This window comes from Geotrypetes seraphini, chromosome 1 (assembly GCF_902459505.1).
Source record: "Geotrypetes seraphini chromosome 1, aGeoSer1.1, whole genome shotgun sequence".
NCBI lineage: Eukaryota > Metazoa > Chordata > Amphibia > Gymnophiona > Dermophiidae > Geotrypetes > Geotrypetes seraphini.
Genome location: NC_047084.1, coordinates 308,797,932 through 308,825,498, shown reverse-complemented (window position 1 = coordinate 308,825,498; position 27,567 = coordinate 308,797,932). Strand labels below are relative to the sequence as shown.

General features: G+C 43.3%; 1 protein-coding gene across 1 annotated transcript; it reads left to right on the top strand.

Annotated features, from left to right (window-relative positions):
• Positions 1–8,249: 8,249 nt before the first annotated feature.
• Positions 8,250–25,343, top strand: TIFA (TRAF interacting protein with forkhead associated domain). Its single transcript, XM_033955625.1, has 2 exons — positions 8,250–8,401; positions 24,625–25,343. The coding sequence occupies exon 2, from the start codon at positions 24,645–24,647 to the stop codon at positions 25,263–25,265; it is 621 nt and encodes a 206-aa protein (XP_033811516.1). The 5' UTR covers positions 8,250–8,401; positions 24,625–24,644; the 3' UTR covers positions 25,266–25,343.
• Positions 25,344–27,567: the final 2,224 nt, after the last annotated feature.

Genomic DNA, 27,567 nt, shown 5'->3' with positions numbered 1-27,567 from the left:
GAGAAAATAAGTTTGCCTGGAAAGGGAAATATGCTGATAAAAACGGCAAAGTCCACCATCTAGAGCAGTGGTTCCCAACCCTGTCCTGGAGGACCATCAAGCCAGTCGGGTTTTCAGGATAGCCCTAATAAATATGCATGGGAGAGATCTGCATATAATGGAGGTGCCAGGCATGCAAACCTGCTCCATGCATATTCATTAGGGCTATCCTGAAAATCCGACTGGCCTGGTGGTCCTCCAGGGCAGGGTTGGGAACCACTGATCTAGAGTTCTAGACCCTCTTATGACAGCTAATAGGAAGCTTTTAGGAAGTTGTTAAAATGAGTGAAGGTGGGATTTGAACCAGGGTTCTTGAGAAGATGGACAAGGCGCATTAACCTGGTGAGCCAGAAATGCTTTCTTTGTGGTGATTGTGATATGATAGCTAATCAGATGATACATAGGCAGGTCAGCCAACTATGATATGAAAGGGCAGTGAGATCCATCTACATAGAAGCTGATGTAGCACTATGGGTTAAAGTCCTATGCTGGTCATATAGAGGTTGTGAGCTCAACATCCACCGCATCTTTTAATTGTGGCATACTACTTTGAAGGTGCAGCTTTATGATCTCACAATGAGGTCAACTTTGTGAAGCTGAAGAGCTCCATTTTGCAACGAGGGAAAATGCATGTTAAGGTCTGTATCTGGTTTTTCTCTTTTTAAGCGCTGAGAAATGAAGTAATGTGTGCAATAATGATATGTTTTTCGTGTTCTTTCTTTGCTCTCAAGAAAGAGCTGATTGCAGCACTGTTTGTTGAGAAAAAAGGGGGTTCTTTTTAACCAGGAAAGCCAAAGGTGGTGTAATGAGTAAATCATATTACTGTTTGGGCAGAAAAGTACTATGTTTTTCATGCAATATGTTTATATTGATGTGTTCTATTGATGTGGTAGCTTATTAAATTGATTAGAAGGGAGAATGAAGAAGAAAAAAAACATATTCAAACTCACTATAGGAAATATCATTGCGGAAGTGGAAAGCACGTCTAATCTGATGGAAGACCAAGGAAACTATTAGTGTAGCCCGTCCTGATAACTCAATATCTGATGATTCCAAGATCGCTGAGATTTCTTCATCTGTAGTTACATTCATTTCTTTTAAAGTTCTCTTCAGGAAGTAAATCTTCTGTAAAGGGGGAAAGTTCACTTCTGATATTTGCAATGTAGAAATTAGAAAATCATTAAAAATCTCCCTAGGGTTTTTAAATTTAGGCATAGGAAAATCCAACAGACTTTTTCATTGACTAGGCTCAGAAGCGTTTGGTATTTTTTTTTCTTCATAATAAGAAAACATTGCATTGCATAGCATAGGTGGAGTTGGGGTTTGAACTGGCTCCAGCCTGGGACCCTGGGGACTACAGAGCAGGCACTATGATTGATGAGCCACCAGCTTGGGACCCTGGGGACTATAGAGCAGGCACTCTGACTGCTGAGCCACAACAGGGGTCCTTGTAGAACTAGCACATAGAGGTTGTTCAATGAATGATAACTCATCTACTCCCTCTCCATAATGCACTATTGTCCCTCTGGTCTCCACAGACAGGTTCTCTCCGGATGCCTCTGGTCTGGACAGCAGAGGCATGTGAGAGTTTGCATTGGTGGCTCCAGTTGGAATCAATGTCCAAAGGTTTGCCTCTCCAAATATCTTCTTGGGTGACCCTGATGACAGATGCCAGTCTTTAAGGCTGGGGAGGTCATTATGAGGATCATCTAGTTCAGTATATGATTGCCTTCTCACAGGACATGATCCATCAACAGATTGAAGCTGTGAGCCATTCATCTAGTCTGGCAGACTCTGGAGAATAAACCACAAATCAAATACCGGCTGATTTGTGGTTTTACCATACTTTACTTAACATGACTTCAAGCAGTTGGAACACCACTTTTGGATTCAATATTGAACAAACAGAATCCATACTTAGCATACCTTCCCAGTTTGACATTAGTTCAGCTGGCAGTGATAATAACATTACTGATTGGGCCCTTTTTTTCAATCAGAATAAAAAAATTATAAAGAATGAACATAATAGTGGAATACTAGTTGAATATTGCAAATTTGAAAGAATACCAAGAGGTTTGCGGATCAACAAGGAACCTCAAAATTTCAAAGAAGATGCAGAGTTTCTAAAGAAATGGAATATGATTTTGAATAAGTGTTCCTTTGATCTAATGCTGCTGATAATCGAAAAAAGCAGACAACAGGTTGATAGTCTAAAAGATGATCTTGAAAAAACTATTTCCATGTTGAAATCCACACACACGATTGAAGCCTATCAAAATCAGTTAATTAAAACTAACGAAAATCTTGACAAGTTTAAAGAAAATATCAAAAAATTTAAACTTAAAAAGTTTTATAGAGATGAGAAAGACTATACTAACAACAGGGTATATCACTGGATGAATACCCAGGAGACATTGAGTGCAACAGTTCCCAATATTAGTGGTGATTTAAGCCAATCTTCCAGCAGTCTCAGTTCTTCAGGTAGTACTAACTCATCTAAAACTTTTTTAGGGTCAAGAGGGGGTTATCAAACCCGAAAAAACAGGCGAGGCAGGATGCAAAACAGAAGCAGACCATGGACAAGATCTCAACAACAACAAGCACGACATCAACAATAACTATAAATTTATCACACCAAAACTTAGAACCATCGGACATTGAATTATTGAATCATGGACTTTCATTTGTTCCAACTGTACCGAGCAATGAATTCCAATTCAACATAGACTTTGAGAAATTCTGTAGACTTTTGGAAGTAAAGTTATTTTTTTCAACGAAAATAGATCATGGGGACAAAACAGTTATTGCACCAAAATCTACTTGGAAACCAGGGGGACCGTTGGATCCAAGATTGAGTGTTTTCAAGGATTTAGTACGACAGGATTCACAAAGATTGTTTCAAAACCCCAAGGAACACAAGTTCAAGTCCAACTTAACTGGAGATCAACATAAAGCACTAGCGAATCTCCAACAGAATACCGAGATTATTATAAAGTCAGCTGATAAAGGTGGTGCAATTGTCATCCAAGACAAAGAAATCTACATAACAAAAGCCTTAGCCCATCTTCATGATACCAATGCATATATTCAGATCAAACTAGATCCCACAAAAAAGATCCAAAATCGTATTAGAAAACTCACAGATGCAGGACTAAAAGCTGGATACATCACAAATCGTGACTATCGATTTCTTAACACTAAACATCCTGTAACTTCTAATATATATTTTCTACCAAAGTTACATAAGGATCCTTTGAACCCTCCTTTTAGACCAACAACTTCCACTAGAGGGTCTGTACTAGAACCATTGTCGAGGTATGTTGACCAATTTATAAAATTTGAGGTTCCAAAATGTAAATCGTATATTAAAGATTCTAAGGACTTTCTGAATAAATTAGATTCAGTAGATTTTAGGGAAGGTCCTTTTATAATGGCAACTCTGGATGTTTCATCTCTTTACACCTCTATTCCACAGCATGATGCCATTGATGTTATTAGAAATGTTTTAGATTCTCAGCCCAAACCTCAACCAGTTCCAACCGAATTTCTAATTTCTATTGCGACGTTGGCCATGCAAGAAAATTTTTTTGACTTCGAAGGAACCCTGTTCAAACAAATACAAGGAGTAGCCATGGGGGCAACGTTTGCCCCCTCAGTGGCGAATCTGTTTATGATTGCTTTTGAGAAAGATTGGATTGCACAATCTCCTTTTGACCATCTGATATATATTTGGTGGAGATACATCGACGATGTATTTCTCATATGGAAGGGTTCAGACAGTCAACTTAAAGCATTTGTGGTTTGGCTTAACACTTGTAATAATAACATCCAATTTACATTTTCATATTCCAGGACAAGAATTCATTATCTCGATATTGAAATATCCATGGAACAACAAGGGTTCAATACACGTACATATGAAAAACCTGCAGCTAAAAACACCTTTTTAGAATACTCAAGTTGTCACCCCAAACATCTTAAAGGCAGTCTTCCCTTTTCACAAATGCTTAGACTGAGGTGTAACTGCACATTACAGTCTGAATTTAAAATTCAAGCCAAAAATTTGAGCAACAAACTGAAGATGAGAGGATATCCATCAAATATAATAAAAAACGCCTATAGAAGGGCTAAATATAACAACAGAGACTTGTTATTAAAAGACTACAGACAAGTAGATTCGGCAGAAGATCCCTGTATGACTTGTGTTCTAAAACATTCATCTAATAGTTCCCAATTGACAAAAATTATCAAGAAACATTGGGACATTGTACAATCGATTCCAAATTTTGGTGAAAGCAGATTACGTTTCGCATACTCAAGAGGGAAGAATTTGAAGGAATTTTTAACCAATTCGGGGTTTCAGGAAAAGGATTCTTTATTGACACCGATAGGCCACTACAAGTGTGGTCACTGCATATATTGTGACTTTTCTATTCCATCTAAAGAATTTACCAATCCAGTTACCCAGACAAGTTACAAATTTAAACATTTTAGTACATGTCAAACAGATCATGTCATTTATATCATCATATGCCCGTGTATGAAAATTTATGTTGGCATGACGACAAGACCATTTAAAATGCGTCTAGCTGAACATAAGTCCAATATTAAAAGACTACAAATCAAGGAACCACTTGTACAACATTGCATAGACGCCTCTCACTCTTTCAATAATTTGAAGGGAGTAATCATTGATGTCATCAAAAAGAATCATAGGGGAGGAGATAGAGGGGCAGCATTAAAACGAAGAGAGACATTTTGGATATTTACCCTACAATCTTTACATCCTACGGGTTTAAATGACAAGATAGATTGGTCACCATATTACTGATATTGATCTGGCGAAAAAAGAATAGAGCAAAAGAAAAAGATAAAGTAAAAGTAAAATTCTGTCAATTTGTGAAAAAAGAAAAATTTGGTTTCAGATTTTTCATTTATTTTGTGAATTGGTATTTGTTACTTTGGCCTTTTTAGGCTGAAGATAAAAAATTTTTTTTGGATCTTTTTGATCAGGTGAATTTCACTAAACGTCATGCCGTTTTTGGCGTCTTTGACGTTCTTACGTCGCACCGGCATTCACTCAGCCGGTAATTTAAAGGGCTCAGCGTCGGGTGTTACCGGCGCCATTTTCATGAGTTTGTATGCTGAGGGAATTCTTGTTTCCGTAAGTCTGCTGCAGTTTACAATACCTAAAATTAAAGTTTGTAATCGAATTCTGTACAAATATCTGAGTTTTGCTAAAAATGCACTTTTAACATCTTTTACAGGCACTGTCCACGTTCCCCTGATGAAGCCACGCCAGGTGAAACGGTGGCCCCGTAGGGATTAAAGCAGTGCATACATCTTACAAAGATAAGTGTTTATGTTTTAAATAGAGACACTTATGCTATTACCCTCATGATATTTGTGGCGAAAAAAAGATGTTATGACATCTATATTTAAAAGTCATAAGTTAATTTATTAAAAGTATAAAATCTTTTCTATAAAAAGTTTAAGTAATTAAAAAAATGCCATTTTTTGCCAATGATTGAGAGTTCCGACCGATATAAGATTCGACAAGTGTTGTTTGATTCTTTGGTCTCTGAGGCATGGCATAAAATAATATATAAAAAATAATATTTTGATATAGGTGTGCAAGGAAGTGATTTTGCAGACTCTGGAGAATACCCAGGCAGGCAATGCAATTAGGGTATTCTTTGACAATGCCATAGATAAGAACATAAGAATAGCCTCACTGGGTCAGACCAATGGTCCATCAAGCCCAGTAGCCAATTCCCACGGTGGTCAATCGAGGTCACCAGTACCTGGCCAAAACCCAAGGTGTAGCAATATTCCATGGTACCGATACAGGGTAGTGGCTTCCCCCACGTCTTTCTCAATAACAGACTATGGACTTTTCCTCCATGAACTTGTCCAAACCTTTCTTAAAACCAGCTACGCTATCCTCCAATTGGTTTTAAAAGTATTTTCCTCTAACTTCATTACGTGTGCAAGTGGTGCCTGGAAATTCAAAATGGTGCGACAGGTAGATTGGGGATGAACCTGTTATGGTTTTGAAGCAGAGGCAGGCAAACTTGAAAATGAACCTTGCTTCAATTGGCAGCCATTCCTTAAACCTCCCCCCCCCAAACAAGCTGACTTATTTTGTGTTACTTCATATGCCCATAAATATTTGTCTCAAGACCACACTTTAATAATAATAATAACTTTGAAAGTCTTTGTAAGAAGGGGTAATGGGTCATGGATTTGATATACCGTTTTCTCTCTATGATCACCCTGCTATAATTATTAACAATGGATTTTCTGAAGTCTAGGATGGGCCATTAATGGAGGCAAAATTTCTCTCCTCCATCTCACTCCCCTGCGGTACCAGCATTGCTCTCCTCCACTCCCCCCCCAGATCACCCGATCATCTCTCTTTTTACCTCTCCTCACAGTAAAGGCACTTGGCTGGCACAGGGTCTTTAGCACTTGTGTATGCTCAGTCTTTTGAGTATCAGTGCATGCTCAAGGCCCCGCATTGACTCACACCAGAACCATGAGTAAAAGTAAGAAGAGGATCCGATTATCATGTGAAGGGGTGGAAGGTGGAAGAGAGCATTGCTGGAATGCTGGTTACTGCAAATTCTAAGGGGTGGGCTATTATTGGATAATAATCTTAACAATATCAGACTTAGTACAATAAAATCCAAGCTTATTCCAGTCAATTACCCCAGGGAAATAATATTCATGTCAGAGCTAGCTTAATAAATCCCAGGCTAATTATCCTGGGATGATGATATCAGACCTAGCCCAATAAAACCAAAGTATGTTTCAGTCTTTTGGCCACAGAGCAAGCATGGATCTGTCATGATTAAGATTGCCAACTGGATCCAGATGGTGCCTGAAAAAGTTGATCTATTCCTGGATTTATCCCATTGCATGCAGAGACTTGTAGTTCTGATTTCCCCATTACATTCCTTAAGAAAAGCAAGATTTAAATTACCCACATGCAATGCGCTAAATCCAGGACTGGATCAACCCTATCAGGCAAATCGGATCCAGTTGGCAACCTTGGCCATGTTCTGGGCACAGTCCCACTTTTTATTTGATTTTGGCTCAGGCACAATATGGGAGGATGGGATAAACAGTTCCTTGACACCAGACCCTCATGCTGCCACTATTGCCATAGCAAGATAATCAAACACCTTGTGCAACATTGAATAAAATAGTATGGTGTAAGGTTTGTTAGTGGCCCCTCCAATGTATGGTTGGTGGGGTCACTTGAGAGGCGCCCTTACAAACGCCAGGTCCCAGGTTTAGTTCCCTCACAGATGATTCGCCAGGAAGTAGAATCAAAGAGGCACAGCCAGAGGTGATTGCATAAAGAATATATTATAGAAATAGTCTTACAGAAAAGCAATATTCTGAAGCATTACAATTAAGTAGAGAGCAAAGCAATTTCCCTGCCTTACAGAGTCCAGAAGGAAGCGTGAAGTTCCAGGGAAAGGCAGAGAGAGAGAGGATGGTCTAAGCTTCGTGTTCCATAGATAAAGAGAAGGATAGACAGAGAAAGAGAGCGAGAGCTGCAGATGTGTTGCAGAAAGGAGGCTTTTATAGCTTGGAATCTTATTCTGTGTATAGAAACTATTGTATATCCCAGTATCTTTCTGTTTAGAATTTGTAAACTGTTTGAAACAATGGTTAATTTAATTGATAAGGAGGGTGTGATACTTGCAGCCATGGTAGATGGGATTAGTCTCTGGCTTCTTTGTCCCATTCAAGCAGCCTATCTTCTTGATAAACAATCAATTAACAATGATTAATGTATGTGAATTCTGTGCAGGAGCACAGAATTCTGCATCCAGAGTCAGATTCATATAATTTCCCATAGTAATGACATTAGTAATGCCAACTAAGAATGCTAGCAATAGCTATGCTGACATATGGGTTTCGTGTTTGACCATTGTAAAGGTAATACAGTATATTGAAATAAAAAGAAGTGAAAATAAGATACCTTTTGTATTGTACTATATTTTTGACAAGTAGGAGCTATGTGGGTACATTCCTTAACTAGGTAGGATAATTTCTGTTGGGTTTTAGCACCCTAATCATTTTGATAATTTGCCTCGTGTTTCTATTTATTGCCTTGTTGAACATAAGCAGGAAAAGAAAAATCAGCGTTCTTTTACTGAGAATCCTCCTCCCTTAGTGGGTTTTACCAGCCCCAGAGGGCGTGAGGGTGAGGAGGGACTCGATTACACACGGCTCCTCCCTTCCCTTGAAAAGTCGCGAGCGGATCCACAGCCAGCCAGAGATTGGTGATAGCAGCGTTTGTTCTTTTCCCTCTTCGTCTAGGACGGTTCTGGATCTCTGCAGTCAGGTGAGAACCCGCGCACATATATATATATATACGCAAGTAGTCACGCGCTTTCTGTCTCTTTCTTAGGAGGAGCCAGCGGGTGGGATTTTGAGAAGCAAAAAGCCAGGTTCGTGGGTACGGTCGAGTCGTATAACGGAGGCAGTTTCTGATTTCCTACTTCTTCTAGCCCGCTTTCCACCCGAAAGTTTAAAATAGGTAGTTGTGTTAGTATGGTACATGCAGCGCTTCTTATAGTTGTGTTTTCCCCTAAATAACTCTGTATCTTAAACACACGACTAAAGTAGAACAAAAAACCTTCGATGTGCTTAAATTTTCGACTCCCCCTGAAGGGGAAGGGGAAAGGCCGCGGTACAGCTTCGAGCAACCGGGTTAGTTGTTTCCAGATGGAAAAATAAATGCTTTTAAGTAAGGTCATGGGCATCCGGGAGTTTATCCTGTAGCTTCTAAGCAAACAAATGCAATCCAAGACTTTCTTGGTAGCCGAAGGGAATTCCCTAGATTAGTAATCGTTGGGGCGGGCTGTCTTAATCTTCTTCCGCCAAAGAGAGAGAGAGAGAGAGAGAATTGTGGGGCTTTTGTTTTTTTTAGTGATGTACAAATCAGAAGGGCAAAATGCCTCAGTACGTGTAAATGCATATTAATTTCTTGGAATACCTTGAGAAGTGTTTGGGAATGAGGAACTGTGGTCATAAAAAGACATGAACTGTGGTCATAAAAAGACATAAACTGTGATATTGGGCCTCCTGGAAGGCAGCAATAGTTAATGTGACCATTTATTTTTTTCATCAAAACAAGCCCCTCCCCCGCCACAATTTCTTCCATTCATTTTCATGTACACACAATATCTTATTAATTCATAGTGGTAAACATAAAATATATAAAAAAACACAAAGCACACTGTACGCAGAGAAAATGTTAATTGTCATTTACAAGTTTCGGGGTTTTTTCAAAGATGTCAAGGCAGATTACTTGAAGGACACAGGCTGATGAGGACCAGTCAGCACAGTTTTAGCAAAGGCAGATCGTGTTTGACGAACTTGTTGCACATCTTTGAGGGAATAAACAGACAGATAGACAAGGGCGATCCGGTCGACATTGTATATCTGGATTTTCAGAAGGCGTTAGAAAAGGTTCTGCATGAACGACTACTTCGGAAAATTGCGAGTCATGGAATCGAGGGTGAAATACTCACGTAGATTAAAAACTGGCTGGAGCATAGGAAATAGAGAGTGGGGGTAAATGGACAATACTCGGACTGGAAGAGCATCACCAGTGAGGTGCCACAGGGCTTGGTGCTTGGACCTGGGCTCTTTAACATCTTTATAAACGATCTGGACATAGGTATGATGAATGAGGTGATTAAATTTGCGGATGATACGAAGTTATTCAGAGTAGTGAAGATATGCAACGTGACATAATCAAGCTCGAGGAATGGGCATCGACATGGCAGATGAGGTTCAACGTGGATAAGTGTAAAGTGATGCATGTCGGTAACAAAAATCTCATGCATGAATACAGGATGTCTGGGGCGGTACTTGGAGAGACCTCCCAGGAAAAACAGAGAAAAGCCGTTTTGATAATCCGCTGCTAAAATGCGTGCAGGCTAAACCGTCGGAAAACAGTTTAGCAATGGTATTAAAGTTTTGAGAATCTGGGCCCAAGTCCCTTGTTATACCTACTGTTTCACCCTTTCCCTGTTCAACTCTTCAACTAACTGTCCACACTAGGGTTACTGTCCTAGAAGAAAAAACTGCTATTTGTAGTAGACATGTTCTATGATTATCTCACAAACTTTACATAACAAGACTTAAGGTCTGGATTCTGTAAACAACGCCGTTGGCAGCAGCCAGCGATCGTGTGTCAATTATGTAGTGTCACCATCTCCAAAATTGTGGCTACATGAAAGGTAGGTGCCAGAAATGTGCGCCAGAAACGTAAGACTTTAAAACTCTGGCCTACATTTCTGGCGCCTACCTTTCATGAGAATCACGCTTACGGAGGAGTTTTACAATGCCTAACGCCACTTACAGTGTTAAAAATGCTTACAGTGGCATAAGGCGCCTCTGTAGGCAGGATAATGGTGGTCTTTTTGGAGGCACCCTGAGGTGCCTCCTTTTAAAAAATTGCTTTTTAATTGATGCATCCAATTAGTGTGCTGGTTAAACCAAATTAAGTTAGGTGGCGGTAGAGCACCATTTACAGAATATGGGCCTAACTGTCTAGGAACATTTACGGCCTCTTTTACAAAGCCATGCTAGCGGCTGCCACATGGCAACAGCCCCGAAGCCCTTTAAATCTCTATGGGCTTCGGGGCTGATAGCGCAGCTGCTAGCACGGCTTTGTAAAAGAGGCCGTTAATTTGGATAAAGGAAACACTACAGGGCATGTTTATTTTTTATTAGATTTATAAAGCATACCACAGTATAAATAAGATTCAAACCTTTTAGCAGAAGTAACACTGTGGTACAACAGCAGGTTATAGAAAATACTTTGATGCAAAAAAGACAAATTCACAAATAACTGTATATAAGAAATTAAATTGATCAGTCTGGATGGGCCTTTGACCCCCAGCTAATGTGATTTTCCCCTATTTAACAATCCGTTGTGCTCATAAGTTTACATATTCCTGGCAGAATTTGTCTAAAATGTGTACCATTTTTGGAAAAAGAGTAATTAGACAAAACACATTTGTGTGAGTTGAAGAAAACACTAACAGTATTACTGTAAGCCATCTTCTAGGTCAGTGATTCCCAACCCTGTCCTGGAGGAACACCAGGCCAATTGGGTTTTCAGGCTAGCCCTAATGAATATGCATGAGAGAGATTTGCATATGATGGAAGTGATAGGCATGCAAATTTGCTTCATGCATATTCATTAGGGCTAGCCTGAAAACCCAATTGGCCTGGTGTTCCTCCAGGACAGGGTTGGGAACCACTGTTCTAGGTAGTGTCTCAAACTTTTTTTTTAGTTCTGGCACATTAAATGGAGCAATTTTTTTTGCAGCACATTAAACAGAGCAAACTTTTTTGTGGTACATTATAATTGAAATTATAAAATTGCAAAACCAACAAAAAATTGAATTTGAGAGTTTTTATTTAAAGTTCTTTTTTTTTTAGTCTTTATACTTTCAACAAGTGTAACATAAGATACAATCATTTTATCCTTTAACATCACTAAGTGCTTCTTTTACGAAGCCGTGGTAGTGGTTTAACGTGCGTAAAAATTGAGGTATTCTAAGGCAGATTGAGGCTGCAGAAAAAAAAGAAAGTTTAAAATCCAAGATGGCTGCCACTAGAAAAATCACACTAAAAACACCCCATGGAGACTTTAATGAAATTTTTTAACATAGAAATAGGGGTTTTAGAGGTGGGAGACCTGAACTCTACCTTCATAAACCCTCCAAACAAATTTTTTAGACCTCTCCCTCCAATTTTCCCATAGGAAACAATGAGGTTGTACTGTATTTACAGTTCTGTGCAGTGCCTGCTTGTCAGCTTTCCCTGCAGCTGAAGTGGATGGAAAGGCCTTTCTGCCTCAGAAAACTTCTTCAAACTCAAAACCTTGAAATCTTCAGGCTGCTAGTCAAATTGACCCTAAGACCTCCACCCCCATAGAAACTCAGAGCACGACGGGGGTCGGAAATACGCAGCCAGCGCCCTGATAACCCAAGGGTTCTTACACAGGGTGCCCTTAGCCTGCGCTCAAGCCACTGAGAAACTCAGAAGGCGAGCCAGCTCCCAGGGGAATGGACCCCGAGTCCTGAAGCCTTACAGCAGGCTGGCTCCCCAGGTCTACCCAAAGACTTGCCCTGCAGAGCTGTAGTCCAACCTCGTAAAACCTGTGTCGTTTCCCAGGCAGAGAACTCCCCAAGTAAGGGATCTCAAGGAACACCAAGTAAGGGATCTCAAGGAACAAAAAAAAAAAAAAATGAACTTTCAGCTAAAAAAATAAAACTCAAGCACAGCAGATCAGAAATGGCCTCTGCACTGTTCACTTACAGAAGGAAAAATTGAAGGGGGCACTATACTCCATTGACAATGTGGGAGGTGCTCAAATCTGTGAGTTATCACACTTCTGCATAACCCAGTTTGCAAGTTTGAACTGAACATCTAATGTATAGACTCCAGAGGAGATATAGCAGAATGTCTCTTACATGTTTAATATACAGCGCTGTGTATGTCTGGTAGCAGCAGTGGCATAGTAAGGGAGGGGTGTAGTCCACCCTGGGCGTGTTCTTCCTAAGGGGACGGCAGCACCCCTCCTCCTCTCCACCCACTCCATCTCATCCCTGATTGATTGCTTGTCCACCTGTCCGCTTACTCCCCACTCCTCTCCTTGCCGTGCACACCCTTTGCCTTTCCCCTTCCCCATATCTTTTTGGGGCTCTCTGACATCACTTCTGGGACCTGCACCTAGGAAGTGATATCAAAGGGAGCAGACACTGATGTGGGCAACATGCTGCTCATGCCGGAGCAGTTTAAAAGGTATAGGGAAAGGGAAGGAGGGAGAGGGAGGGGTGACACTGCCCCGGGCACCGCTCACCCTTACTATGCCACTGGGCAGCACTATAGAAATAAGCAGTATAGAAATAAGCAGCATCTGTCCCTGCCCTTCTTTCTTCTTCCCTCTTCCACCCTTCCCCTCCTCTTTCTCCCCTCCCCTTCCTTCTGCTCTTCTGTTTTTAATTTTACTAAAGGAATAGCTGAAGAAAAGTTAATACACTGTATAGATAAGTTTCTTATCTAGGAAACATCAGGATAATGTTTGTTTATGTTTATTAAAAACTTTCTATACCACATAGCCTGAAAAAGGATCCGAGTGGTATACAATATAGCACAGTTACTTACCATAACAGGTGTTATCCAGGGACATCAGGCAGCTATTCTCAACATGTGGGTGACATACACGGAGCCCCGATGCGGACAGCCTCGCAAGCAGACTTGCTTGAAGAACTTGAAAAAGTTTGTGACTGCCGCACCGTGCAAGTGCCTTCCCGCCCAGTGCAGGGCATGCGTCTCCTCAGTTCAGATAGCTAGAAGAGAAGCCAACCAGGGAGGTGGGTGGGTTGTGAGAATAGCTGTCTGCTGTCCCTGGATAACACCTGTTACGGTAAGTAACTGTGCTTTATCCCAGGACAAGCAGGCAGCCTATTATCAACATGTGGATGACCTCCAAGCTAACCAGAATGGGATGGTGGGAGTGTTGGCAATTCAGGAGAATAAATTTTGTAACACTACCTGGCCGAAATGGCCATCCGTCTGGAAAAAGCATCCAGACAATAATGAGAGGTGAAGGTATGAACCGAGGACCAAGTGGCAGCTTTACAGATTTCCTCAATAGGAGTAGATCTAAGGAAAGCTATTGATGCCGCCAGGGCTCTGACTTTGTGGGCTGTGACTTGACTCTGTAGATGCAGTCCAGCCTGAGCATAGCGGAAAGAGATGCAAGCCGCTAACCCGTTGGGAGATGGTGCGGTTGGAAATTGGATATCCCAACTGGTTTGGATCTAAGGAGACAAAAAGTTGAGGAGCAGATCTATGTGGTTGAGTGTGTTGCAAGTAGAAAACTAAAGCACGCTTACAGTCCAGAGCTGGTTCTCCAGGATGAGAATGAGGCTTTGGAAAAAACACTGGAAGTACCATCGATTGGTTGAGAGGAAATTCTGAAACCACTTTAGGTAAGAATTTAGGATGAGTATGGAGGACCACCTTGTCATGATGGAATACTGTGAAAGGTGGGTCCACTAGTAAAGCTTGTAGCTCTCTGCGAGCAGATGTAAGTGCAATGAGGAAAACCACTTTCCAAGTGAGATATTTAAGATGAGCTAAATCCATTGGTTCAAAAGGAGGCTTCATCAATTGAGCAAGAACAACATTGAGATCCCAAACCAGTGGAGGAGGTTTGAAAGGTGGTTTGACATTGAAAAGGCCTTTCATAAATCTGGAAACCACAGGATGAGCAGAAAGGAGTTTCCCTTCAATCGGCTGATGAAAGGCAGCAATTGCACCGAGATGGACTTGAATAAAAGAGTTGAGGCCTGAGGCAGAGAAGTGGAAAAAATAATCCAAAAGTGAAGCTCCTTGTGATGAGAGGTAGATCAAACAGAAAACAAGTGCATGTCTGACAGTAGGATATTCAAGGGCAAAGACTGCAAGTAGTGAAGGAGAGGCCCTTGACTGAAAACAGAGAGGGAAAAACAGGTAGAAGAAAAGGCTCCCTACTACTGAGTTGAAGAAGGGAGAACCAAAGGTACCTAGGCCACAGAGGAGCTATTAGAATGAAAGTGGCACGTTACTGGTTGAATGCAACAAATGTCATAAGAAGGAATGGAGAAAACGCATAGGGGAACTGAAGCGTCCATTCCCACAAGAAAGTATCTGCCTACAGTTGGTGAGGAGAGTATATCTCATAGCAGAACTGAGGCAGTGGTAGAGGGAAGAATCAATGAGATCCATCAGAAGAGTCTCCCACTGAGAAAAAAATAGATGAAGAAGAGGCGAGTGAAGGAGACGCCAGACAATTTCGCACTGTTTGACTGTTGTCACCAACCCTCCGTAGTGTAGGGCTGCCAGGTGACAAACACAGGGATTCTGGCGTGTCCCCTACAACCAGGGGTACCTTCAGGACTTTTTCAGGTGGCCCTAGGCAATTGCCTGGGCCTAAGAGATGCAAGGTAAGTAACAAGGTTTCACCATATTACCAGCCAACACAAGTTCTTTAGGAAAGAATAAGTTGTTTATTCTGACCCACAGGTCAAAAGTATGCAACAGAAAACAAACATCACTTTTGCAGGTCATTCAACAAAAATAGTAGATTTGCAAAAATAAAGCTTTACTGCAAATTCAAAATAAATCAAAACTCCTTAGGCAAACATAGCCACAGCAAACTCTGGTAACAGTTCAGCTTTTCTCTCAGCTCCCACATGCAGGCAAAATCACACAGCTGAGACAGATAATCTAATTAGCTTCAAGAACGGGAGTCACAGCAGGATTTCTAAAGTTCCAAAAACCAAACTTAACTATGTCAGTTTGAGCTTCAGGTTCATAAACTTGCTTTTAAATCCATTCCTCAGTTTGAAGCAAGTATTATTCTTACTCTCAAAATACTTATAAAGTTCAAACATATCTTAACTTCTGCAGGCATAGTTTGCACAGCAGAAACAAACCAAACATCAGCAAAAGAAAGAAAGAAACACAAACCACTAATGGTTTCTCAGTTGCTGCATTCTCTCATGCAACTTCCATACCTTCCGTCTGGCTTTCTAACATAGGGCCAGCCAGTTCTATCTCCATGCCTTCCACACGATCTAGAACCTGGTAGTTTGAAGTAGGCAGGATTTCCTCCAAATCCTGCATGGGATAATCCAGCACGTTTTCCTCTCCTGCTCTGTTCCACAGCTCTTCACCTGCCTTGAGCTGTGGGAGTGACTCGCCCTGGTCACTCCCTCCTCCCCCCACTCCTTGACTCAACCTGCTCTTAAACAGATCAGAGCCAATCCCCTTCAGCCTGTAGCGGGGGATGGGTTTTGGCTCTACAGCAGTTTTTCTCTGCCTAGGTTTTTCTACTGCAGCTACCTTCCTCGTGGCTTCTCTAGCTGCTCTAGAGACAGGAGGCTGATGTTGCCAATCTGCCTGCCTCTGTTCCAGTTCACTATCTCTTTGGTTATGGGGGCAAGGGAGGTCAGCCTCAAGGTGAGTGCCAGAATCGATCTGGTCTGCTCTTCTGCATCCGATCCTATCAGGGACCGGACTAGTGCTGGTGCTGGGTTTGTCACACTGTAGACAGCTGTCAGGAAGATGTCGTGAAGGTCTGCCCAATTCCAAATCGGAAGAATTGCTTGGCAAAGAGGGAGAGCATTGAAGAGCACTCTAAGTGTCAACTAATTGATGTAACACGGATGAGCCTTGTGGACCAAAAACCTTGAGGACGGAGACCGTCAAGATGAATCCCCCAAGCAGAGTTTGAAAAGTCTGTCATGAAGACTAGCCAATGAGGGGGCAGTGGACACAGTAAGCCTCTGGAGAAAGTGGGAAAAAGTATTCATTAGCAAAGAGACTGATTCAACAAAGAGTCACTGTAATGTATTGAGAGAGTGGGTCGAAAGCCTGAGCTCACTGAGACACCAGGGCTCACTGAGGAATTCTGAGGTGAAATCTGGCAAAAAGAGTCATATGAACGGCAGAAGCCATGTGACCTGGAAAAACCATCATGTGACTGGCTGAAATCGAAGTGAGGAAAGACACACTGCAGCAGAGTTGAAGAAAAGCCCCCTGACATTGATGAGGAGGGAAGGGTCTGAGTAGCACAGTGCCAAGGACAGCTCCAATGAACTGTAGAGTCCGAGAGGGGCATAATTGGGACTTCGGAAAGTGGGCTGTGAAGCACAGCATTGTAAGTACCAAGAAATCCGTTGGATTGCTACAAAAAATCCCTGAGTGATGAAACTGTGATGAGCCAGTCATCCAGGTAAGGAACACCTGAAAATATGGCTCCACGGAGTTGCAGCCACTACAACTAGGCATCTGGTGAATGCTCTAGAGATAAAGCCAGGCTGAAGGGAGCACTCTGATCCCACCCAAATCTGAGGAACTGTGAGAGGCTGGGGAAATATAAGCCTCGTGAGATCCAGAAAGCAGAACAAAGCATGCTGAATCAGAAGGAAATATAAGAATGTCTGAGACAGCATTCGGAAGTAGTGGTCTGAAAGAAGAATTGGATCCAAAATAGATCACAGATTCCCCGATTCCTTTGGAATACAGAAGGACAGGGAAAAATTGCTATGCTGTTATATTCCAAAGGCACATGCCTGATGGACGGAGGCAATGCGACAGATTGGAAAGATACTCTCCTGAAGAAAGGACTGGTGACCCTGATTGAAATGGAGAGAATACCGTATTTTCACGCATATAACGTGCGCGTTATACGTGTTTTTACCTACCGCGCATACCCCTCGTGCGTTATACGCGTGAGCGCGGTATACAAAATTTTTTTTACATAGTTCCCGCCCGACGCCCGATTCACCCCACCCCGAATGACCGCTCGCACGTGCTCCCACCCGCACCCGCATCCACGATCGGAGCAAGAGGGAGCCCAAGCCCTCTTGCCCGGCCGACTCCCCAACTCCCCGACAATATCGGGCCAGGAGGGAGCCCAAACCCTCCTGGCTACGGCGACCCCCTACCCCCACCCCGCACTACATTACGGGCAGGAGGGATCCCAGGCCCTCCTGCCCTCGACGCAAACCCCCCTCCCTCCAACGACCGCCCCCCCCCAAGAACCTCCGACCGCCCCCCCAGCTGACCCGCGACCCCCCTGGCCGACCCCCACGACAACCCCACCCCCCTTCCCCGTACCTTTGGTAGTTGGCCGGACAGACGGGAGCCAAACCCGCCTGTCCGGCAGGCAGCCAACGACGGAATGAGGCCGGATTGGCCCATCCGTCCCAAAGCTCCGCCTACTGGTGGGGCCTAAGGCGCGTGGGCCAATCAGAATAGGCCCTGGAGCCTTAGGTCCCACCTGGGGGCGCGGCCTGAGGCACATGGGCCCAACCCTCCTGGCCACCCCGACTCTCCGTTCACCCTCCCTGACTTTCTGTGCATTGCCCCGCCTCTCCGTGCGCTGTCCCGACTATCCGTTCACCCTCCCTGACTTTCCGTGCACTGCCCCGACTCTCCGTGCGCTGTCCCGACTCTCCGTTCACCACAAGGAGATACTGACAAACCACTGAAAGAGATCCCAGGAACAACACCCAAAGACCCACTCAGTATGTGAACCAGTTGAGTGGAGTGGACTAGGGTAACTGGGGGGTGGAAATGGACCCGGAGTTTTCTCAGCAGAATTTCCCAGACCACCTCTTCCTCTCAACACATTGACACGCTAGTGGGTTTATTTTATAGCTTTTTCACTCCCTTCGGTCTGCCTGTCCCCCTTGAAGTCCTGTTCCCCCTTGAAGGTCTGCCTGTCCCCCTTGAAGGTCTGTCCCCATCCTGAAAGCCTGATGCCCCCCCCCCCCCCGACGTCCGATACATCCCCCCCCCCCGGCAGGACCAATGGTGGTTCAAAATGCCCGTGGAATGTGTGAGGAAGAAGACCAGAAATGGACAATATGAAAGACTCCTCGAGAGAAGGAAACATAGAAGAGTCATCCGAATACACTTTGGAGTGCTTGGAATCAGACTGCAACAAGATGTCCAGATCCTGAAGAATAGGAGCCCGGTATTAAGGCAGAGCTCGTGACTTCGAGCCGTTGTACCTCACTGAGAGCGAGAAGGAAGCCTCCTTGGAGTACTTATACCTGAGATCTGAATCAGGAAAAGAATGTACTGAATGCCTCGCAGGCACAACAGATACCCTCGACAAAAAAGGTGGAAGCCTCAAAGAGCCTCCATGCCTGGAGAATCGAGACCTGTCTCGAGAGGAGGACCTGGGGCTCGATGGGCACCCGCTCAAACTCAGAGGAGGGAAATTTAATGGTGACACCAGGAAGTATTTCTTCACAGAAAGGGTAGTAGATCACTGGAACAAACTTCCGGTGCAGGTGGTCAAGGCCACAAGCGTGCTCGACTTTAAAAATAAATGGGACATCCACGTGGGATCCCTACAGGGGTCGAGCTAAGGAACTGGGTCATTAGCACTCAGACTTGATGGGGTGGGTCAGAAGAGTGGGCAGACTTGATGGGCTGTAGCCCTTTTCTGCCGTCATCTTTCTATGTTTCTATGATGTGTACCTCGACAGTAAATGCAGAGAGCAGTGCTTTGAATCATGGTCTCATGACCGAGGGAGGTCAAACCTGGAAGATGAATGTCGAGGAGACCTCGCCCTATGCCTCGAAAAGGGCAACACCTTATGTGAGGAAGAAGGGCTAACAACTGGAGGTCAAGGACGAGACACCAAAAAGGATTCAGGTCCTTGTGACGAGATGTCTCGAATCACTCTGCCAGACTCAGGTCCGTGCATAGAGTGTAGGGATTGAGATCGAGGCACTCTCAAGGACTAGACTCCTTGTCTAGAGTGTGAAGGTCCAGGTCGAGCCATTCTCAAGGACTCAACTCCTTGTCTAGAGCAGTGTTCTTCAACCTTTTTATACCTATGGACCGGCGGAAATAAAATAATTATTTTGTGGACTGGCAAACTACTAAGACTGAAATTTTTTAAAACCCCATCGCCACTCCGTTCCCGCGAGCTCAGTCCCGCAAACCATCTGATCCCATCTGCATAAGCCTCAAATAGTTATGATTTTATATTGAACATATTTTATTAAAGTATAAAAAGAAACAATATTCTGTACAATTGTCATTTTATAAATACAAATAATACAGGACAAGGATCAACAAAAAAACCCGTCTCCCCTCCCCTTCACATATATCCTCTCTACTATAAAGAAAACTGAATAAGCCAAATTATTACACAATGCTACACAAATATCATGCTAACAGAATACCGCAGTCACACATGGCAGGAATGGTGTTAGGGGAGTACAACTAGGGCAACTACCCCCTGGTCAGAGAGAGCTCTAAGCCAGCTAGAAGCTAAAGAAGCACTGCCTGGGCTTTGCACTCCCCAGTTAAGTCTAACATCAGCTCTAGAAGGATACATATTTCAAATCTGATATATTCCAATCACAAGATAGAAATAAAATTATTTTTTTCTACCTTTTTGTCGTCTCTGGTTTCTGCTTTAATCATCTTTTCACTCTCTTCCATACAGCAACTGCCCCTTCCATCTACTGTCTGCCCTCTCCCCCTTCCATATGGTATCTGCCTTCTTTCTATGCCCCGTTCCATCCAGCCTGTGCACCCCTCTCTCCTTTTTACATGATTCATTCTCCTCTCTTCATTTTTATCTCTCCTACATCAGATCTAGCATCTTTGTCCCTCTCTCCTTATTTCTCATCTGACTCCCTTCCCAGCATCAATCTCTCTCTACTTTCTCATTCCTCTCTCTCCCCTTTCCCTCATCTGATCTCTCCATTCCATCCTGACTCCTTCCCCTCCTCTAATCTCCCTGCCCGCTGTTTCCTTCCTATTTTCCTCCTCCCCTGTTTAGCAGTACTCCTTCTCCCTTCCCTCCTTCCCTCTCCAGCAAATGTTTCCTCTCTTTAGGCCAGCGGCAGCTCTGTGTGCTTTTAACTTTGGCACACAGCTGCCCTTAAGCAGTAGTTCAACCGTGATTTTATGAGCCAACCTCGGGGCCTTTGGTAGGCCGGCCCACATCGCATCATCAAAGCCATTAACAGAATATTGTGCAGAATGAATATTATTTTCTCCCTTTGTTCATACATGTCCAGGGTGGGGAGGGAATATTTTATGATTTATTCTGCTTAAAAACAATTCTTAGGTATAAGGGAGGGTGTTAATTGATGTGAGTTAGATTTTGATGGTATATTTAGGGCTCCTTTTACGAAGCTGCATTAGCGGCTTTAACGCGCGTGACTGTTTATCATGCGCTAGCCGAAAAACTACAGCCTGCTTAGTATGTGCTAACATGAATTCATGTGTCATTGCACTGGATTGCCAGTGGAGCATCCATCTACCATGTGCCGTGGCGCACGCGAGGAGAGAACGGGAGCTTCGAGCTCAGCCCCCATCCATGTCTTCCAGGGCTGAATAACCATCCTGGGTCTGGAAGATGTAAAGAAAATTCTGCCCAGTGCCCGAAACTGGCAAATGTGCAAAGCGCAAGTACATAGAGTCCATGGAACCCACAAACGCCACGCCATAAGTCCATTAAGGGTTGGTTTTTGCCTCTTTGCAAGGGTTCTCCATGGAATTTGTCCATCTCATGTGGAGAGCGTTTCAACGAACCCGGGCCGTGCTGCGCAGACAGTACGCCACAGTGTCTTCACTTCAGGGGCAAGTGATTGGTTCCCAGTGCCAGAGACCACTAAGACCCAGACTGGCTGAGAAGGCAGTCAGATTCCATGCCTCCTTTATCTCGGGGCTCTGGATCAGTCCTGGTTGACTCCAGTTCCATTTTTGGTTCTGTCAAATAGGATGTCTTTGTGGCCCTTGATCAGGGTGATGACCTCTCCATAAGCCAGCAATTTAAGTCTGCTTTGGCCCACCATTTTATTGTGGATGTGGTCAAGGAATTGAAACTAGAAGTACAACCTTCCACTTCTCAGTGTACAGTTAGTGGGAGACCCCAGAAGGCTCTTTAAAGATAGCGAAAGCCTGATCCAGGCTTTATCCTATGGCTCTGGAGACTCAAAAGCTGTTTGATCAGCTGAAGGTGGACTCTGTGGTGGCTCCAATCCCCAAGCGCACAGCCCTCCCTAATGAAGGAGGATGGATGCACAGAATCGCAGGGTGGCCATGGGCTTGAAGAAACAGTTTGAGGTACTATCTTTGGACATCACAGCAGCAGTGGCACCGTCGTTTGCTGCACGGGTTGTCCCATGAGACTGTGATGGGACGAGGAGGATGTCTGCCCCCAGCTAGTGCTAGAAGGAGTGGATTATGTGGTGGATGCCTTTTATGACCCTCTCGGGGTCCTGGGCTATATCTCGGCATATGCAGTCTCTCTTGTTTGCAGGATGCTGACAGTGGGCCAGAGATTCAGCTTTTAAAGCAACCTGAAGCAAACTACCCTTCAAAGGATAGATGCTTTTTTGGCAGGGGCCTAGACAAACTCATGGTCAAAGTAGCAGCCCCAGCCAAAGTAGCAGATCGCTGCCCTAAGTCGTTATTGGACAGCAGACCTTGCTGCCCCCTCTGGGGGTAGGGGGTGAAGTAATTGTCATCTCTCTCGTTGGGCTTGCCAAATAAACTCGAGTTGCTCCACCTAGAGATTTTTCCAAGAGTGCAGATAGCGCTATGACAATCCCAGACGCCAGCAGACCTCTGGGTCTCGAATCAACCCTTCCTCCAAAAAGTCCCAATGATGCCAACATAGGAGCTGAATCTCTACATATTGAGGGACGGTTGACAGTGTTTTGGAGGGCATGGGAACAGATTTTCACAGACCTATGGGCGGCTGGACATTATGAGAGGGGCACAAGATAGAGTACTTTAATCCCTCTGGATCTGTTTCTAGAGTCCGGAATAGGAGACTAAGGTCCAAGCCACGCTTCAGTGACTTGACATTCATGCCGTAGCACCAGTCCCCAATGATGAATCGAGCCCAGGCGGTCAACTCCTTATACTTCATCTTGTCCAAGAAAGGCACAGAGGACTGGAGCAATGAGACCTAAATCTCCATAACACCTTTCATTGTTCTGTTGTCTACCTGGCATGCTCTTTAGCCCAATTCAAACGTTTACGATGCTGAACTGCGTTGAGGAAGGGCTTTTTTCTGGGAATCCTTACTCTCAGGCCTGCTTTCATTAGTCTCCGACAAACTGTCCAGACTGACATCAACACCCCTATTTCGGCCAGTGACTTATTGATGGCAGTAGCAGTTAATTTCCGATTCTGTAGAGCTATTTTCTCTATCTTTCTACCAGTCTGATGTGTTGTAACATTTTTCTGGCCCCTTTCAGCCTTGTTTTTGATTTCTAGACTCTTCAAAGCGCTTGCAGAATTTCAGTACCCGAGCTGGTGACACACCTTGACCAGTTTTGGATATAATCTCTCGGTAACTGTAGCCTTCTTGTACAATCACATTCTATTCCTGAAGTAGTGGGTTATTTTCCTATGGTTGCCAGACAGCTTGTAGGGAGTTCATTATACAGTCTTGAATCCTTCCCTTCTTATTTTAGGACTGCTTTCCAGGAATCTAGTTTTTTTGTACAAGCCAGATTGTATATAAGAATAGCTTTACTGGGTCAGACCAATGGTCCATCAAGCCCAGTAGCCTGTTCTCACAGTGGCCAATCCAGGTCACTAGTATCTGACCAAAACCCAAAGAGTAGCAACATTCCATGCTACTGATCCAGGGCAAGCCGAGGCTTCCCCCATGTCTTAATAACAGACTATGGACTTTTCCTCCAGGAATTTGTCCAAACCTTTCTTAAAACCAGCTACGCTATCCGCTTTTCCAGAGCTTATCTATTCTTAGAGTGAAAAGTTATTTCCTCCTATTGGTTTTAAAAGTATTTCACTGTAATTTCATAGTGTCCCCTAGTCAGGTTTTCAGGATTTCCCAAACAATATGCATGAGATTAATTTGCATGCAAATAGATCTCATGAAAATTAATTGTGGAATTTCTGAATACCTGACTGGATTGTTGCCCTTGAGGACTGACGTTGCACAACCCTGCTCTAAACATTTTCCAAGCCTCTGCCTTTTGCTGGTTTCTTAGAGGAGAGTTATAACCACCTCCGGTTATCTTTTGTGCGCTAGTGGTGCATGCTCAAGAGCCATGCTGTAAGCCCAAAGTGTTCCGGATCTTCCAGAGTGATTGGGCCCTGTACCAGCAAGATTGGATGAATGGGAAGCTTGTGGGACCTGCCTATCTTCAAATGCACTAGATCTGCATACTAGGGCCATTAGAACCAGCAACTAAGCCCAGGTGAGATGCCCTCTGTGGAAGGAGGTGGAACTGAGAAAATGATACCTTCTGCAAGGAACATGCAGTTCAGGGGTGTCTACCGAGGTGTTCAGGATCTCTGCACCTGTCTACAGGAAAGAAGATTATCGAGGTAAGAACTTAGTCTTTCTTTCCCATTGGCTGGATTTTATCACAGGTGCAATATTAGAGAATTAAGCTCTGAAAAATATTCACACACTTAGCTGTCCTTCTGGCTTTGAGACAGCTAATTTACAAATATTCAGAATCCATAAAAAATCCAGACAGTTGTCAGTCCTAGTTTTCTGAATCCTGAGTACATCTGACAAGGTCCTCTTAAACCTTTAGGCCCAAGACACATGCCCAGTTTTTCTATGCCGTAATTTGGCTGTGGGCCCACTCATGTCTCTTGCTAAGTGCTTGGAACAGTTTTCTTCCATTCAATGAGACAGTGAGTGTAGTGGGCTGGTAGTAGGTTTTAAGTGGCTGCTAAAGAGAGAGGAAGATGTGTAAAATTGTTTTAATACTATGTTTTACTTGTTTAAAATGCTATTAAAGATTTAAATGAAGAGATGACTGCAGTAAATGTTAAATCAACATGCTTTTACTGTGTACTCAGTTCATATCTGCAGAGAGTGCATTAGATATCAGGAAAAGTAAGATTGTTGCTATCTGACTAGTCAGTCAGGTTCTGTTGTGTGTATGTGGGAGGGGTGGTTGTTTTTTTTTGTTTGTTTTAATAAACTGCATTTTTTTTTTTACCTTTTCCTTCAGGACCTGGGTCTCTTGCCATTATGTCCAGTTTTGAAAAGACTGAGACTGAGGAGACAGTAAATTGCCTGCTTATGAAGGTTTATCATCCTTTCCAAGCAGAAAAACGAGTCTTTCATGCCATTCCCCTTTTCAAAAAGGACAGGTTCAAGACAGATGAAGTGATTAAGTTTGGCCGTGACAATGGTAGCTGTAGATACGTCCTGTCGGATGCCCGAGTTTCTCGGATCCAGTTTGCCTTGCAACTGTTCAGACACCCTGACAGTTCTGAGCTCTGCTTCGAGATCAAGAACTTGAGCAGAAGAACCAAACTTCTTTTGAACAACATGGAATTGGACTACCTCAATAAAACTGAGCTGCCACGCAAATGTATACTGCGCTTTGGGGAGTTCCAGATCTTGGTAGAGAGGGAAGATGGGGAGTCGCTTGATTATTTTGAAACCTGCTTTGAGCTGGCTCAACGATCTCTGTTGCAGGAAATGCTGTTTGTGCCATTGCTGCAGCCCATACCTGAAAATGGAGTCAGCCAGTCTGAAATATCACTAACCTTGTCATCTAAGACTCTCACTCCAATAGAAGTGGATGAAAATGAAGAAGTGGACATAAAGGAAGAAGATGCTAACTTCAACCATTTAAAATCATAAACTCAGTTTTGACTTTAATTCCTTCCTTGCCCATCCCTGGCCTGATCTGACCTCTGATTTATAGGCTCTTGCACCAATTAGAAGACTACAAAAGTAATTAGGGCATCTCTATTAGCAGGTAGCTCTTAGAAATATAGTCTACCAGATCCTTGGAGGGAAACATACCAATAACATTACAAAATAATATAATAAAAATTTATTACAATAGCTTAACATACACTAACAATCTTAGTGTACATATTCCCACTCCCTTAGCAATGTAACAAAGAAATCGCAATATTAAGATGCAGGCAGCAGTTGAGCAGTGAGATGGGGCCCATCCAGTCTTTAGCACTAAGTGTTGCATGTTTATTATTTCTCAGTTGGTGCGAGGACATATGTGTGTACTTGGTGCAAAGAGCTCCTAGCACTCAGGGAACGGGTTCGATCTCTTGAGGCTAGAGTAGCAGACTTTGAGCTGAGGGAGACAGAAGTACATAGAGGAGACCTACAGGGATGCTGTAGAGAAGTCCCATTGCCCCTCCATGTTCTTGCTTCCCTCTCAAAGGTTTTGGTGAGGTACTGAGCTGAATCCCTTCACTGCTTAAGCTGTATCTAGTTCATAGACAGCATATAGCATCATCCTCAAATTTTGCTGTTGCCAATCTGCAGCTGTGAAGTAATTATGGGCAGAAACCAGCATAAAAGACCAAAACCTTTTTTTCCTTTGAGTTTTTACTCCAAAGTGATTCTTCTGCATTCTCTTGTCTATTTCAGGTTTCAGTTGTCTTACACCATATGACATGTCTTAGCAGCTTTAGGAAATGGCATTGTCAAATCCAGTTGTCCCTTTGCAATATTGTCATAGATGCCATCTGTTGTGTTTGGTGCATTTTGGAGTGATTTAGAGCAGTGTTCTTCAACCACCGGTCCATGGACCAGTGCTGGTCCACAGGGCCAGCACGTGCATCAGGCCCAAAACAGTGTTCTTCAACCGCCGGTCCACGGTGTGATCAATGTGGTGTTATCTTCGAGCCAGCTCCCTCTTCCTCACTGATTCGGTGCACAAAGCCACTGGCAGTGGCTCCTACGGGCATCCTGCGCCTGAACCGGAAGCCTTCTCTCTGACGTTGCAACGTCAGAGGGAAGGCTTCCAGATGAGGCAAGGGACGTGCAAGGTGCAATTAGTACTATTATGGGGGTGGAGTCTAGGGTGGATATTGGGTAGAGATGAGTGCGGTCTGGCCCACGACTTAGCCCAGTGTTCTTCAACCGCTGGTCCACGGACCGATGCCGGTCCACAGAATAATTTTTTTATTTCTGATGGTCCATAGGTGTAAAAAGGTTGAAAAACGCTGATTTAGAGGATGCTTGTTTGGGCAGGTGGAATGTTGGTGATATGAAGTTCCTTAATTTTAAAGCAGTTTAATTGCTATATGCATTTTTGCAAACTACTAAAAACTTGGTTATTTCCAAATATGTATTTTGCCCTTAACTGCTTTTTAAAAATATTGGTCTATATTTTCCATTTACAGTGGTGCCTCGCATAACGAACGCCTCGCACAACGAACGCTGCACACAACGAACTTCATGTCTTGATTCACACAACGAACTTCGTTTCACACAACGAACTTCGTTTCATACAACGAAGTCGCCCGAGCTGCCGATGTATTGCATCCTTCCGCGCAGGCACTGCAGGCAGTCGTTAGTCACTGCGCTTAACTGCCCTCTCTCACTGTATACAGTCGTCCTTTTAAGATAAACTCAATATTTTTTATATATCATGGCTTCTAAAAAAAGCAGGAAGGTGATTTCTGTTGAAATGAAAGGGGAAATAATTAGAAGGAGTGAATGTGGGGTAAAACAGTGTGACCTCGTCAAAGAGTTTGGCCTCAGCAAGACCACCATTTTCACCATTTTGACAAATTTATCTTTTTTTATGTCATCTTAGCATATTTTATGCTGCAGAACGAATTATTTTTTTTAACATGTATTGTTATGGGAAAACACGTTTCACATAACGAACTTTTCGCATAACAAACTTGCTCCTGGAACGAATTAAGTTCGTTGTGTGAGGCACCACTGTATTTTTAATATGTATGTTTTTACTTGACTAAATAGTCTTGAGCTTTTGCTTAACAGTATGTATATAAAAATTGGTATTTAATTGCTGATGGAAAGCAAGTTGTGCAAATCATACTGGTAGTATGTTGTATCATCAGTGCATATGTATACATTAACATTTTCAAGAAAAATATATTATCTATATAGAACCATTTTTTATGTATTAGGCTATTTCTTATTACATGCTTGTAGATATTTT